This window comes from Mchenga conophoros, linkage group LG14 (genome assembly GCF_057382185.1).
Source record: "Mchenga conophoros isolate Kocher_MC1m ecotype Shallow Benthic linkage group LG14, M_conophoros_male_GT1.1, whole genome shotgun sequence".
Classification (NCBI taxonomy): Eukaryota; Metazoa; Chordata; class Actinopteri; order Cichliformes; family Cichlidae; genus Mchenga; species Mchenga conophoros.
The window spans coordinates 875,281-890,064 of NC_140539.1; the positions used below are offsets into that span (position 1 = coordinate 875,281).

Here is a 14,784-nt window from a genome sequence, read left to right on the forward strand (position 1 = left end):
ACACGCAGCACAATGCTGGCTCATTATAGCAACACAGTCTGTGAGAACAAACGCACACTTAGCTCAGCGCTACCCTGGAAAAACCAGCAAGTCACCACTGCACAGACGTGCTAAACACGCACTCTGCTGGTTTTTGAAGCAGGGACGCAGTTTAGTGAAAAGTTAACATATATAAACATGCTCAAATGACCTTTTCCAGCTGTATGAGATGTGGAAGGGAAACATTAGATGGAGAAAGAAAACAACATAAACCGAGCTGACGGACGCGGTGCGGGCTGTCGTGGAGAGAGTCTCACAACTTTTACATTTTAGCCTTTTTGTGTTTGTAGAACAAAAGCAGGACCAGAGCTTTGTGACATGAACAGCTGCACACAGGTCACCTGGAACATGTTACAACTGCATGTTGACGCGCAGCACTAGTTCTACGAAACAAACCAAACTATAAAATGTGTTGTTTCGTCAGATTATAAAATCAGCTTTCGATAGGGCCATTCGTCTGATGTTACTGAAAAGGCTGCTACCAATGAGCTCACGAATGTAAAGCGCTAATCGCACCAAGCTGGAGGAGAAGAACGGCCAAAGCAATATCTGCAGCCCAGGACTGCTGGAGATTATGTGAATTAATAAGCATGAATCCTTCCAGTGTACGGTGAGGCCAAAGACAAGGTCTTAGCCTCAGCGTGGGGAGGAGGGGGCTCTGGGTGAGAGACCCTGGACACGGTCTGCTTACCGTTTTAATGACTGAAACCTCCACCCTGTAAAACTGTGCCTTATTCGAAGGTGGTGCTTTAAATCCTTCACCCTTTAAGGTGAAATTCAAAGATGCTAGTATCAGTTTAGTGTAGGGCCACATAAATGGTCCTCGAGCTGGGGGCTTTAATCTGACAGATCAAAGTGCTTACCGCTGCAGCTGCAAGCTTTAAGGTCAAAAGGCGTTACTGTGTGTGTGTGTGTGTGTGTGCGTGTGTGTGTGTGTGTGTGTGTGTGTGTGTGTGTGTGTGTGTGAGAGAGAAACACAATAGGCAAAGGGAACCCAGTCGTGTGGTTTTACCTTTGCGGTCACTGCGGCAACCGGCCTCGTGTATCTGTTTCCCCTCATGTGTATGTACCCCTCGCTGCCACGGTCATGCATCTGCAGTAATTGTGTGTGGTCGCTTGCATGTGGGTCTCTGAAAATGTGTGTATTGTCAGATTTGTAAACAGGAAGTGTGAGGATGCATGCAGCCAGAGGACACAGAGCCATGGGATTTCCCACAGTGACAGGACGGCTCAGCTGAATGAGGCTCGCTGCGAGTGGGTGGTGTGTGTGTGTCTGTATGCATGTGTGTTTCCTTTCACATGGGTGGGCTCACTTGTGGTGGATGTATGTTGTGGATGGATGATAAATTGCGTGAGACCAACACAGAGTTTAATTATTGCAGTGAAGCCTGTTCATGTGGCTGGAAGTTTCCAGCTAAAAACGAAAGAGAATCAATAAAGCGTCACTGTGAACACGAAGGCAGAGGAACGGCTCTGTCATAGCGTTCGCTGGCATGTAGGGGAACATGCATCAGAGCTGCATTAGTCAGTGGAAGCAGGCGAAACAAATTAAGGCTCAGCAGTTGTCAGACAACACAAGGAGGGTCTCTGTGGGGCATCCACACTGTGGGGACAGGTGCTCTCTGCCTGTGCAGAGAAACCGTTTTAATGGTGTTCAAACTGCATCTTTTTTGATGCAGACTCAGGTGTCAAAGCGTACAGGAGTTGTTGTTAAATGACACCTTTATGGGGGAAGAGTGAAAGCAGACGAACAGCACAGATGATTTAAAAAATCAGCCCTGGTTTAGCGTGAAGCTAAAACGCCACGCCGCCTTGCTGCACGGGTTTGTTCTCACACATCTTTGTCTTTGGTTTTATAATTACTAAAATGTGATTCATAGTTTCTCATTCTAAGACAGAAAAATAGATCATTTAGTTACCGTGTGAGGTCCAAGCTATCACTGGGTTAACCCTCTGCTATCAGGATACTTGTAGTTTTATATGACACCAACAGAATCAGCCCAGCTGGTGTTCATTCAAATCTTTTTTTTACCTTTTTTCTTAAAGCTCTTATTTGCTTTTCTTTTTTTCCTCCAAAACACCGGGTTAGGCTGAAGGTCAGTGACTCCTGCTTGCCCACAGCCGTCCTCCTGCCTGCCCCCACAACAGCTGACCTGCTGGGTTTGTCCAGGATAAAAGCAACAATACTCTCAAATGTACAGTGGTAGACGTTAAAGTGTGCGAGCGAGTGTGCCGTCTAACAGCTGCTGTACAAAGACGGTGCCTGTGGCTGCCTGAAGCTTTGCCGAGGCTCAGAGCAGAATTTCAACCTGCAGCGGCGTGCAGCCTGGTGACATTTGTGCCGTGCGCGGCAGCGCGCCTCGTGCACATGCTGCACTGCTGCCTCTGCTGTCTTTATCGGTGCTGTCAGAAAAGACGCGCTACATCAGGCGTGAAGACGCTGTGAAGCAGATGAACGCCTTCACAGAAACACATTAAACACGGTGGGGATCATTTAACCAAAGCTGTATTCACAAAACCCCCTTTAGCAAAACAAGCGCATGTCAGCACAGAAGTGGGAAAATGAATAGCAAATTAATATGCACCAGTACATTTTTTCCAGCGTGGTATGGAAATATTAATACCAGCAGACGTGTGTAGAGTCAGGAACATCCTGCTGCTCAATATTGTTGAAAGTGGTTCAGTCACAAAGCAGCATTTTTATTATTTACATGACAATCTTTCCATCGTCCAGAGACTTGGGATTACACTGATCCATGGAAACGCGTTTAAATCCATACTAATCATTCACACACATCGACTGTTAGCTACACATTTAAGTGTCCTATGATAACAGGAGCTAGCTTGGTCTGATGGTTTTATTCACATTTTGGTCTCCAGCATAACCTCACATATTTCACACACACACGTTTTCTAAGCTGTTTTGTTTTTAAGGCCGTAGTTGACACAGAGCATTACGGCGAGTCTGTGCAGTCGGGGGTATTCCTCCCACTGAACACTGACTCATGGTGCTCCGTGATGGCAGTAGAGCTGCAGGTTGTCTGTCTGCCTGAATAATCGATGGAACAAATGTCTCGTACATTAGTGGATGAATTATTTATGCTAGTAAAATGTCAAACATGTCAAACATAGTGGCCTTTTTAGGCGCATCAGTAAAAGTGCAGTTCAAACAGAACAAGAGAAACTTCAAAGCTGAAAATACCTCACTGACATTTCTATTTTAATTCTTTACATTAGAACCAGATTCATACATTTGATTTCAAAAGCCAGTGTTCTTATACTTTTCTCGACAGAAAGTAACTTTTATTTCTTATTATCATCATTATTTTTATTATTATCTGTTTGTGAAAATTAAAGGGAGACAGTTTTGATTTAGCAAACAACAAAGCTAACCTGATATTAATTTCAGGGAAACGCTGCAGTTATATTTGCCCACATAAATAGTCACTTTTAGTCACTCTGATATATAAACGTGCGCTTTCATATGTGATATTACTCTGGGTGTTTGCAAAGCAAGAAGCTGCACATAAAAAATGGAAATCTTAAAGCTTTTTATTTGTATTTATAAAGAAGTTTAACTTACAACTTGTTCTATAAAATTCATTGAATATGAAACAGAAGAAAGCTGGAGACATTTTTCTTGCTTGATAAATTAGAGGCTGCCTTTTCTACAGCCGATTGTATTTTATTTATTTTTCAGAGTTAACCACGACTGAAGCTGTGCTAATGTTCCTTTTCTTTAGAAGTGGCATAGATGGTGTTTCAGTGACACACACTATAACACACACTCCATTTCACAGAGATTATTAGGTTAACAGGGTGATCCGAAGGGCCAGCTCTGTTCTAGGATGCCCTCTGGACCCAGTGGAGGTGGTGAGTGACAGGAGAACGGCGGCTAAGCTGTCATCCCTGATGGACAACATCTCCCACCCCATGCAGCAGACTGTGACAGCACTGAGCAGCTCCTTCAGTGGGAGACTGCGGCACCCACGGTGTGGGACGGAGAGATTTCGCAGGTCTTTCCTCCCCACTGCTGTCAGACTCCATAATAAAGACTTTAACTGATCAAGCACACACATCCATACATATGCAATAATACTAAGTGCAATAATCCTTTCTGTCATCGTTGTATTTTTACTCAGTTGTATATAGTATTTGTATTTGTATTCTATTTTTATCTTATTGTATATTTATTTTATTTTATTCTACTGTATATAGTATTTTATTTTATTCTATTCTGTACAGTTGTGTACTGTATTTATTCTTATTGTATTCTAATTTTTGCCTCATAACTTTTGCACTGTCCACTTCCTGCTGTGACAAAACAAATTTCCCACGTGTGGGACTAATAAAGGTTATCTTATCTTATCTTATCTTAAGTTTAGCTCGGCGTCTCAGCTAAACTCATGCAACAAGCTCAGAGTTGAAGACGAATCAGGCAAAAAACAAGAATCTGAAGCGAGTGCACGTAAACCAGCTAGTTAACAGGAATCTGCAGGTGTGTGTGTGTGTGTGTTTGTACTGTTGCAAACAATCACACTATTGACCACATATTTATTACAAAAGGGTCTTTTTTTCCATCAGCCTGACAAACCAGAACCCACTTCCTTTGGCTTTTAGTCTCAAGCTTTTTGCGTCGCACGAATTATTATCGTTGTGATGTCATCAGTCTTTCTGTTTAACTTGCTATTAATTACATTCACCTGTTTGGGGCATGCTGTGTTCAGCGAAGCCTTACGTGCTGCACGAGCTGCAGGTCGGCGCAGCGCTGCGTGGGCGTGTTGCTCTCTGCCTGTCTGTTTCTCTTCCTGTCTCTGTGAGCTGTTAACAGAGGATCTCTTTGCAGTTGGAAAACTTGCTTTCACATCTCTGTGGGTGCGAATGAGCGAGGGTTTTTCCTCCTAACAAATGCCTTTAAGCTGCCAGACTGAGCCTCGATGTGTTATTTACAATATCAAACATTTGTAGAGCTGAAGAAGTGTTTTTAGCCTGAAAATAATCTGCTCTGTGTGCATGCAGGCCATGTTTATCTTTTTCAACACTGTTTGGGAAAATGATCACATGGGGACATTTCCCCCCAACGATCTGTTGTTCGCTCTGCTGCATGCTCACAGGTGGAGGGGGTTTTGAGCTTTTCTCGGGACTGTGTGGTGGTGGGACAGCTGTGGAGCAGTCAGTGTGTCATCGGGATGCAGGAAGTGGTCACAGCCAGGGCTCCAGAAATACACGGGGCCCATATTTCTCTTATAGCAAGCATTCTTAATAGTTCTGTGACTTCCTAGTGAAATTTTCAAATGTTTTGGCTAACCATTGAATCTAAGGTTTGCTATGATGGACGTCCACCCAACAAGAACATACTGGAGTATCATTCAGTTACAGATTTCTTTGGTGATCTCTGTAGTTTGTCCCCTTCCCCCATTATTGTTATTATATGACGAATGAAGCAGACATAATATCTGAAACTGTTGAAGTTATATTTACACCTTTTCACTGAAAGCTTACGAGTCAGTACGAGCGATGGAGACTTTATCAGAGTGACAAAACGAGCTCTCAGAGAGGCGGCAAAAACATTTGGAGGGGCCCGAAAACACCGGCCAAGCTCAACAACGGCAAAAGACTCAAAGGAACGTGGAAGATGACTAACGTGTGTGATTAAAGAGTTATTTCTTAAATTATTATTACTTATAGCTTAACACCGTCTATCCAAGTCACAAACACTCTTAAAGAGCAAGTCTACAACCAGGAGACACCTTCATGAATGGAAAGATGGGGGTTACCATCACCGGCTCCACTCAACAACACAAAGGCCACATTAGACTTGTGATCTGAAGCATAGCCAATTACCTGTCAGATGGCGGAGGCAATGCTGATCACGTCTGGCTGTTTATTAATGATGTGACCGCTGATGAACAGAGAGCTCCACGCTCAGATTCAGCCAAGCGCTGCAAAATGAACTGGACAGCAAAGAAATGGGATACTCCAAGGCAGTCACCTGATTTCAACCCAACCACGCAATCAAGCAGCAACTATGGGCGTGTGTGATAAAGACATAGCAGAGCAACAGAGGAAGCTCAGCATGGTGATTTCACTGGTTTCAGACTGCAGACAGTCATTAAAAACAGAGTCTGTGCAGTTTTGAGGCATTTTGTATTAAAGTTGCTGTAATTCCTAAAAAACAGCGGAAAACATTTCGTTATCTACCGATTGATGTTGACTTTGCAGTGCAGCGCTCGCTCCCCTCCAACTATTTTCTTATTGCCATATTGTCTGTTTCATATACGTTTGATGCATCGTGCATGTCTCAAAGTTGCCTTTCTGGAGACTAATGCCATGTTGGAATCCTTTCAGTCTGGGTCTAAAGCGCTACACAGCACTGAAACTGTGCTCATAAAAGTTCTTAATGATCTTTTACTGATTACCGATTCTGGTAATCCCGTCATTTTAGTGCTTTTAGATGTAAGTACAGCATTTGATACAGTGGATCAGGGAATTCTGCTATCAGGATTGGAAAACTGTGTGGACATTAAGGATACTGCACTTAAATGGTTCAGATCCGACCTAACTGATAGGAGTTTTTCTGTCAGGCTCTTCTTCCACATCCACCCCCTCACCTGTGGGGTCCCACAAGGGTCAGTCCTTGGCCCAATACTTTTCTCCCTGTATATGCTCCCGTTCCACTGTTACGTTGATTATTCTCAAATCTATTTTCCCCTTAGAAACAATTCTGCAGACTCCTCTAAAGTTTTACTTGACTGTCTTGATGACAATAATCTTGGTTCACATTAAATTTTCTGCATATAAATGATCAGAAAACAGAGACCATACTAATCGCCCCCTCTGACCCCTGTTCGTCGCTTAATGTTGACTCAAACATCGAGTGTTTCTCGACAGCTCCTTCTCATTTGACAAACAAATACATTCTGTAATTAAAACCAGCTTTTTCCAGCTGAGGGTCGTTGCAAAAACCAAGACCATGTTGGCATTTGCCGACTTTGAGAGAGTGATGCATGCATTTATCTCTTCTAGGCTGGACTGCTGCAATAGTCTTTGTTTTGGTATTAACCAGGCCGTACTCTCGTGTCTGCAGAATGCGGCGGCCCGACTCCTGACAGGCACTCGCAAATTTGATCATATCTCCCCAATCCTGGCACGTTTAACCCAACCCAAAGAATAACCCAAGTCGAGCCCTCAGGTCTGCAGATAAGTTGCTTCTGACTTTCCCAGAACGAGACGTAAAAACGGAGGCGAGCTTTATTGATCGCTGCACCCAAACTCTGGAACATGAGAATGATATGAATAAATTTGATTTGATATTCACCACTATTATCATTTCTGGTTCATAGCTTTAAAGTGCAGTTATTTGGCAGGACCTCACTTGGAGTCCAGTAATAAAGTAAAACTGCAATGAAAGCGAGCAGCCGAGCTGTTTATGGGTCAGTCAGACATGGAGCTGACGGCTGTGCCTTTGTGCTGCTCAGCATTAAAATGATGAGCGTAGAGGGGCTGAGAGCGTGTGAGCAGATTTGCGCCATCATCATGAAGTCTGCGGGCGTGGTGAGTAGCTGGCCTTTGAGGCTTTAGCGAGGCAGACCCAAGTGATCTCACCCCCTTTGATCAGCAAACCTCACGCCAGGCTGCGCTAGCATCGCTGCTCTGAACACACTGCCTCTGATTTCTTTCATGATGCAATCTGACATTAGCTCGTTCCCAGAAAAGGCTCCACACTGTGTTTACCCAGGCTTCTCCTCCAATCCTCGCTCGCCTCTAATGGACGCGTGTGACTCGGCAGCCCACGGCTCTGGAAACCCTGAGAGGCAGCACGAGGAACAGGAAGTGGAGGCTGTCGAGGGGAACCCAGACACAGTTTCACTTTTATTTTCTTTTAGTTATGAAACAAATTTGAAAACGTTTCTTTGATCGAGTTCAAACTCAGAGAGCTTTCACATGTAGAAATCAATACTGCAGCTTTGAATGGCTTTAAATATAAAACTGTGTCACTTTTTTTGCCGGTTCGAGCCCCGGCTCGGACAGTCTCGGTCGTTGTGTCCTTGGGCGAGACACTTCACCCGTTGCCTACTGGTGGTGGTCAGAGGGCCCGGTGGCGCCAGTGTCCGGCAGCCTCGCCTCTGTCAGTGCGCCCCAGGGTGGCTGTGGCTACAATGTAGCTGCCATCACCAGTGTGTGAATGGGTGGATGACTGGGTGGATGACTGGATGTGTAAAGCGCTATACAAATACAGGCCATTTACTATTTTTACCTCAGCTTTTCGTTTGAATTCTCCGCATAAGTTTCCGTAACGAGTGGCTGCTGACTTTATAAACTGACCTCACTGCTTTAAATGTGCACCCAGACTCTGAAGCTCTAAGCTCTGTGACGCGATCATGAGGGGGCGAGTTTAAGGTGCCGCTTCATGTTATTGCAAATGTTTTGGTTCTTTGAAATAATTGTTGAAATGATTGTCACAGCAACAGATTCACAAAGTCATCTTCTGAAGCTACGTTTCTGTCTTTGGCCAGTCTGATGTGCACTCCTTGAAGAAGTGTGATTTGTTCGAAGTATCCAAACCGAGTTCTCCTGCGTTTTGTTAAGTCCTAAATCAACTGTGATTAACTGGATTTTTTAAAAAGCTGCATTTTGCATTTACTCACATTATCATTATCAACACATGAACATGTGTTTGATCACCTGAAATCTAAACGTGTGACAGTTATGCAAAAATAAACAAGAATGGGGCAAACCCTTCTTCACAGCACTGTAGTTATGTTGCTCGTGTGATTTCTAAACGTCACAGCGGTTTGATGCAGATCGAGACGGGTCTCCATGTTGGAACGCCATGTTTGCTTTTCCCCACACGTACCAGGGGCCGTCCTCGCCACAAACACGCAGCCGTTACTCACCTGCTCTTAGAGCAGACGCCGTCACTGTCACTCACATTTTCTTCACACATCTGACTAAATAAACTCGTGTTTTACTTACAAAGAAATGCTTTCAACTGTAGCTCGAGTCACACCGAGGAAGTCTTATTTGAGCCCTTCTTCTAACTTCCTGGATGTTTGTACATTCATGGAAACAAGCTGTGCTTGCAGCCCACATGAATGTTTTACACTTTTTAATGTGAAGAAGAAGCCGTGGAGCCTTTTTTATCTGAGAACTTCCTCTGATCGTCATCCAAACTCAAGAGTGCGACCGGCACCAATCTGAGATTACGTATTATATATGATGTGACCATAGATTAGATAGTTTATTATATATTTATTTAGCTGGTGTTGTCGTTCTCTCCTTCCTGATTCTTTTGAGGCTCGTTCGTTTGAACTAGAATAAACAAAGAGGCTTTTTCTCAGAAGCGACTGATGTCACTGATGTTATTATAATCGTTCATTTCTGGCTTTTTACTTTTACTAAATGTGTTGAAAACAGTTGCAGCAGTTTCATCTGATGCATGTTTTTGGTACTTTGGTCTCAGCTGCAAACTTTAGCATTCACCAGTCAGCAGCATCATTTTAAAAGGTGGAAACAAAGAAGGAACCATGCTGTCACGGCGTGGAGCTTCTTAGGACCATTACAGTACTGGGAGATGTAGAAAAACAAAACTGAATTGTATCGAGGTCAAAGGCCACCTGTGCGAGCTGTTGTACCAGTATCGCGTTTAAAAGCTCGCAGTGGTGAATACGTCCGTGTGATCTGAGGACACATCGATCTGTGCTGTCATCCAGTGAGTTGTAGAGTGTGTTCCTCAGAGCTCAGGGAAGTTTGCCGGTGTTTCCTGTTGTCTGTTAGTTGAACTTCCCTGTGTGTCATTGCTTAGATTGAGTTCAGCTGTGTCTTGTTACTGTGACGGTTCCACTCTCCCTGGTTGCCTTCTGTGTGTGTTTAAACCTTCACGTTGCTTCTTTTCTGTGTCGCTCTTATTTGCTCTCTTCTCTTGTGTTCTTGGACGTTTCTACGCTCCGGCTCTGCGTCGGCTGTTTGTGGTTTCCTTGAGTCCAGTGCAGCGTCTGCGTTTTATGGCTTTAGTGTCTTTTTGAAAGCTGTTGTGATGCAAAAGCTTTTTTCCTACTGAGCTGCCTTCTTGTCATGACAAACAAAGAAGCAGGAAACTGTCTCATGTTTCCAGTTCTGACTAATAAAGCCTGTATAGGATGGTTGTGATGCCATGTTTCCGAGGTCACATTTTTCAGTGCTTTAATGCTGATATGCAGCATTTACCTCATGGAGCATTATTTATGAGTGCACTGCATGTACGCTTGAATCTGTTCATTATGTCGTAGATATGACAGAGTGTCGGCTTGACGGTGTAGTCGAACACGTCAGCACCGCGAGTGTTTCACAGAATCCGCTTCTGCTTTCGCTGTAAGGGCTGTGAAAGCCTGATGTGCTGTAGTCACAGTTTGTGTTCAGACTGAATGCCAGCCAGGTGAAGCGTCTGTAATGTCTCCAGCCCTGGCTCACTTTACTGTGTGTGTGCGTCTTCAGCCACCGCTGCTCGTCTCACATGTGTGCAGTGATACGCAGGTCTTACCTGTGGGACACGAGCAGCTTCGTCAAACCCAAACAGCCCAGCGTCTCTGCTGTGGTCTCAGCTGCAGCTTTTTGAGCTCGCTGTGGTGAAGCTGTTTGTCTCTTCCTCTTCACAGAGCATCTACCCAACAGTACTGCTTTGTCCTGCTCTGTGCGTGGGGCGTCATGAAAAGCTTTGTGTTCTGGGATACGTACGGTTACGTTTAACAGCTCGGATCAGGTCAACAGCTCAACCTCAGTGCAGTCTGCTTCGCTTTGACTGGAAGAAATTCTCAATCCACAACAAAGTCATCAAACGCAGCAATTTAAAGAGCAAACTTATTTTAGTAAGGTGTACACTTTATGTGTCCTTTCCGATAAAATGGGTGAATAATGGCAAATGACGTGTTTTGTTGTTTGTGTAAAGGCTGCATGTGCAGTCTGTCTGCAAACCAAGTGAGAAGTTATTTAGAACAGAAGTCTGAGTGGACACTGTAAGGTCTGCTTGTACCGGGCAGGAAAAACATCATCTTTCATATCTGCGGTGAGGAGACGACGCAAAGATCCTGATGCAACTACTGCTTTATTAAGCTGGCAGGAATAGTTTTGTTGTGGAGGGTGAAAAGCAGCCTCAGCATTCATTTGGAGGCTAGTTTGCTCACCAGCTTTGTGCTTTCAAACCTTCGGACCGTGCCGTATGCAGTACCCCTGTCCCACAGGAACAATAGCTCGTGGCATACAGAATAAACTTCTGAATGCCCGGAGATGAAAACCACATTAGCGTGTTCAGATTCGTATCTCCGAGCGGTGGCTAATTCCACTCTCTGACTGTAATTTGAATAATCTGATGCGCTGCCGTTTCTGCTTCCTCGGCAGCTTTAGCTCCAGGTTGGGCTGGAGGCGTGAGAGGGTACATTTCGGTTCACTCTGTGTAAGTGGCTCTTTCATCTTCACTGCTCACTGTGGCCTGCACACAAACTGAGGATGCAGACCGTTACTGCAGCCTACTGTCCTTCCCCCTCTCTGAATTACAAAGCAGAAAACATGAAACACAACCATGATGATCACTCCAACGGTGAGTAACACTTTTACAAGCAACTCTTAAGTGTCAGTTTATTGTAAAGAGGAGTCAGCCCTGTGTGGTGTTCACACTCTGAGTGAAAGACGCTAATATCATCCTACACACGCTGCGTATCATCTTCCATGTTGCTGCTGGTGAGGAACTGATGCTTCCTCTGACTCGCGATCCGTGTTGGCGTCTCATCTTTACTCACATTTGGTCTTTCTCCATCCCCGGTGTGACACAAACATGCAGTCACTCACGCATACACCCTGACATTTAGAGCCAACAGCAGGAGCGGAAAGAATTATAAAAATGTTCAGTTCGAACGTTCATAAACTCTGATTTTATCGGTCATGGGACAGGGAAAAAAGGTGCTCCCTCTTTGTAAATGTGCCCAATACAAAAGTACATCAGGAACAAATGGTCGTCACCACTGAGCTGCAGCCATGTTTGTTTAGTTCAGCCCAGAATGTGATGCCCACATATGTGTGGGAAAAAGCTGGGAGGATAATGACAGAGACATAAACAGTTACCCGTCTCAGTTACAGAAAGACATTCAGCCTTGCTAAGTTTTTATTTTGTGTGTGTTGGCTGACTTTGCGTGTCGATTCAGAGTCGGTGTGAACAACGTTGTCTCTTTCCCCCGTCGTCAGGGCGTCAGCCCCCTGGTACCTGTCCAGCACCCGTCAACATGAACAGCAGGTGATGAAAGTGTTTCTCCATGTCTGCTCTGTGTGTAACTACATAGACAATTATGCCAACATGTATTTGTTTGAATAGCTTTCATCTGTGCCTTGTTTTAATGTTTTAAAACAAAAGTTTCAAATCACTTTTTCATGCTTGGATGAAACATCGGCCTGCATTTCTGTGATATTCTCACAAAAGTAGTACAAAAGTGATTCTGTGTAGTGATGGGATTTCCAACTCTTTTTAGAGAGCCGGCTCTTCAGGTTGTTTTGTTGCTTTAATTAATTAATTATCAACAACAATATAAAATTATGCACAAAAGGAATTAGTAATGTAAAAAAACTTGGTTTTCTTTATGTATGTTTATATATAAATATTTATGGGGACCCCTAGAGACGAAACACGTACAAACTCCAAAACACATTTCTAGCGTTAACTGAACTTCCGAAACAGAGCTATATATATATTTTTTTAAAAAAACACCCAGCACACCCCTGCGGGCGGTTTATCCTTCAAGCTCGGGTCCTCTACCAGAGGCCTGGGAGCTTGAGGGTCCTGCGCAGTATCTTAGCTGTTCCCAGGACTGCGCTCTTCTGGACAGAGATCTCCGATGTTGTTCCCGGGATCTGCTGGAGCCACTCGCCTAGCTTGGGAGTCACCGCACCTAGTGCTCCGATTACCACGGGGACCACCATTACCTTCACCCTCCACATCCTCTCGAGCTCTTCTCTGAGCCCTTGGTATTTCTCCAGCTTCTCGTGTTCCTTCTTCCTGATATTGCTGTCATTCGGAACCGCTACATCGATCACTACGGCCGTCTTCTTCTGTTTGTCTACCACCACTATGTCCGGTTGGTTAGCCACCACCATTTTGTCCGTCTGTATCTGGAAGTCCCACAGGATATATATATATATATATATATATATATATATATATGTCCCCATAAATTTTTTTTTAAAATATATATATAGCTCTGTTTCGGAAGTTCAGTTAACGCTAGAAATGTGTTTTGGAGTTTGTACGTGTTTCGTCTCTAGGGGTCCCCATAAATATTTATATATAAACATACATAAAGAAAACCAAGTTTTTTTACATTACTAATTCCTTTTGTGCATAATTTTATATTGTTGTTGATAATTAATTAATATATATATATATTGTGTAGCCACCAGGTAACAAAAGCTCAACACGGCCTCTAGCATCCTGGAGCACTTCTGTTGTGTTTTGGAGTGTGTACGTGCTTTGTCTCTAGGGGCCACTGTAAATATACTTTTATTTATTCACTCCACATAAAATGTAATAAATAAATTATAAAATACAAAAAAACAACTATTTACATTTCAACTTTTAACTATTTAAATTTTCAGCTTTTTCCTTTTAAACAAATTTAAAGTGAAACAACACAAAACACTACAAACTACAACACAATTAAATATAAATTAAAATATGGAAAAAAGGGGAAAAAAGAACGCCCAGATCTTTAATTAAGGGAAAGGTTGTCATTTAGAAATATTAATATCACACTCAGCTGACTGTGTTTTATCTTCCCATTGCACTGATAGGTGGACAGTTCTCAGGTGCCTGTGCATGTTGTTTGTGGAGCCGGCTCTATATGACATCCTTTTTTGCAGACTCTACACTCTGTCTTTGTTTTGTCATAAGATTGAAATGGCTCCAGACTTTGCTTCTTTTCTTGGTGTCACTCATTTTCTTTACTGTACCTTTCCAATGTGACGGTGTTGTCTCTTGTTGCACCCGGCTCTCTTTCTTTCCCTCTCCCTCCTGCTCTTGTTGTGTGCTACTGCTGTTGCGAGTGTAACTACCGCCTCGCCCCCTCAGCCCAGATTTGTTTCTTATTGGTTGTCTCTGGAAAACAGCGTTTAATATGATCGTGCAGCACTGGGACCATTTTTGTCTGGCAGAAAATAAACATTTTTAAACCAGTTACTGTGCCATTTGCATAAAAAAGCTTCATCATTATTATAAAATACAAAAATAGAGTTTGCTGTTTGGACCACTGATTAAAAAAATACTGAGTAACAAGTAAAACCTGAAGAATACCAAAGACTTCCTTTTTCACTGTTTGTAGAAACCTCGATGTTAGGTATGCTCAACAACTTTTCCATACTCTTTTCTTTTCGAGCCCTCGTGTGCGTCCACATAGGTGTGGCTGATTTCTGTTTTGTTGTTTAGCCAGAAAGTTCCTCAGGATGCGAACAAGATCATCTTGTTCCTTAACTCAAAGATAAACAAAGAGCAAAAAAAGCCCTTTGTGGCAGTCTCTGAGTGCTGTGGTGAACTTTCTTTAAGGCGTACGTTTCATTTTTCTTCCTCTCTTCTTTCACAGACTCAAAGCTCTGGTGTCGACTGGAGGTCGGAGTGTCCAAGCAGCATGTGACTGGTAGGTTCAACTAAACGTGTATACAGCACATTTCCATCATGTGTACAGGACACATCACCAGGCAGTGAAATGTATCGTATACCGCCCTCTGCTGGAC

At 43.5% G+C, this 14,784-nt stretch overlaps 1 protein-coding gene across 3 annotated transcripts in view; it reads left to right on the plus strand.

Moving 5' to 3' along the window:
* ubash3bb (ubiquitin associated and SH3 domain containing Bb) overlaps positions 1–14,784 on the plus strand; it is a 49,068-nt gene that overhangs the window by 14,694 nt on the left and 19,590 nt on the right. For 2 of the 3 annotated variants that reach the window (XM_085244642.1, XM_085244641.1), the window contains exon 2: positions 14,634–14,687. In XM_085244642.1, the coding sequence (XP_085100768.1) occupies positions 14,634–14,687 (54 nt within the window). Of the gene's footprint in view, positions 1–12,257; positions 12,302–14,633; positions 14,688–14,784 lie in introns of those variants that run through there. The other variant, XM_085244643.1, reaches the window with a different exon arrangement.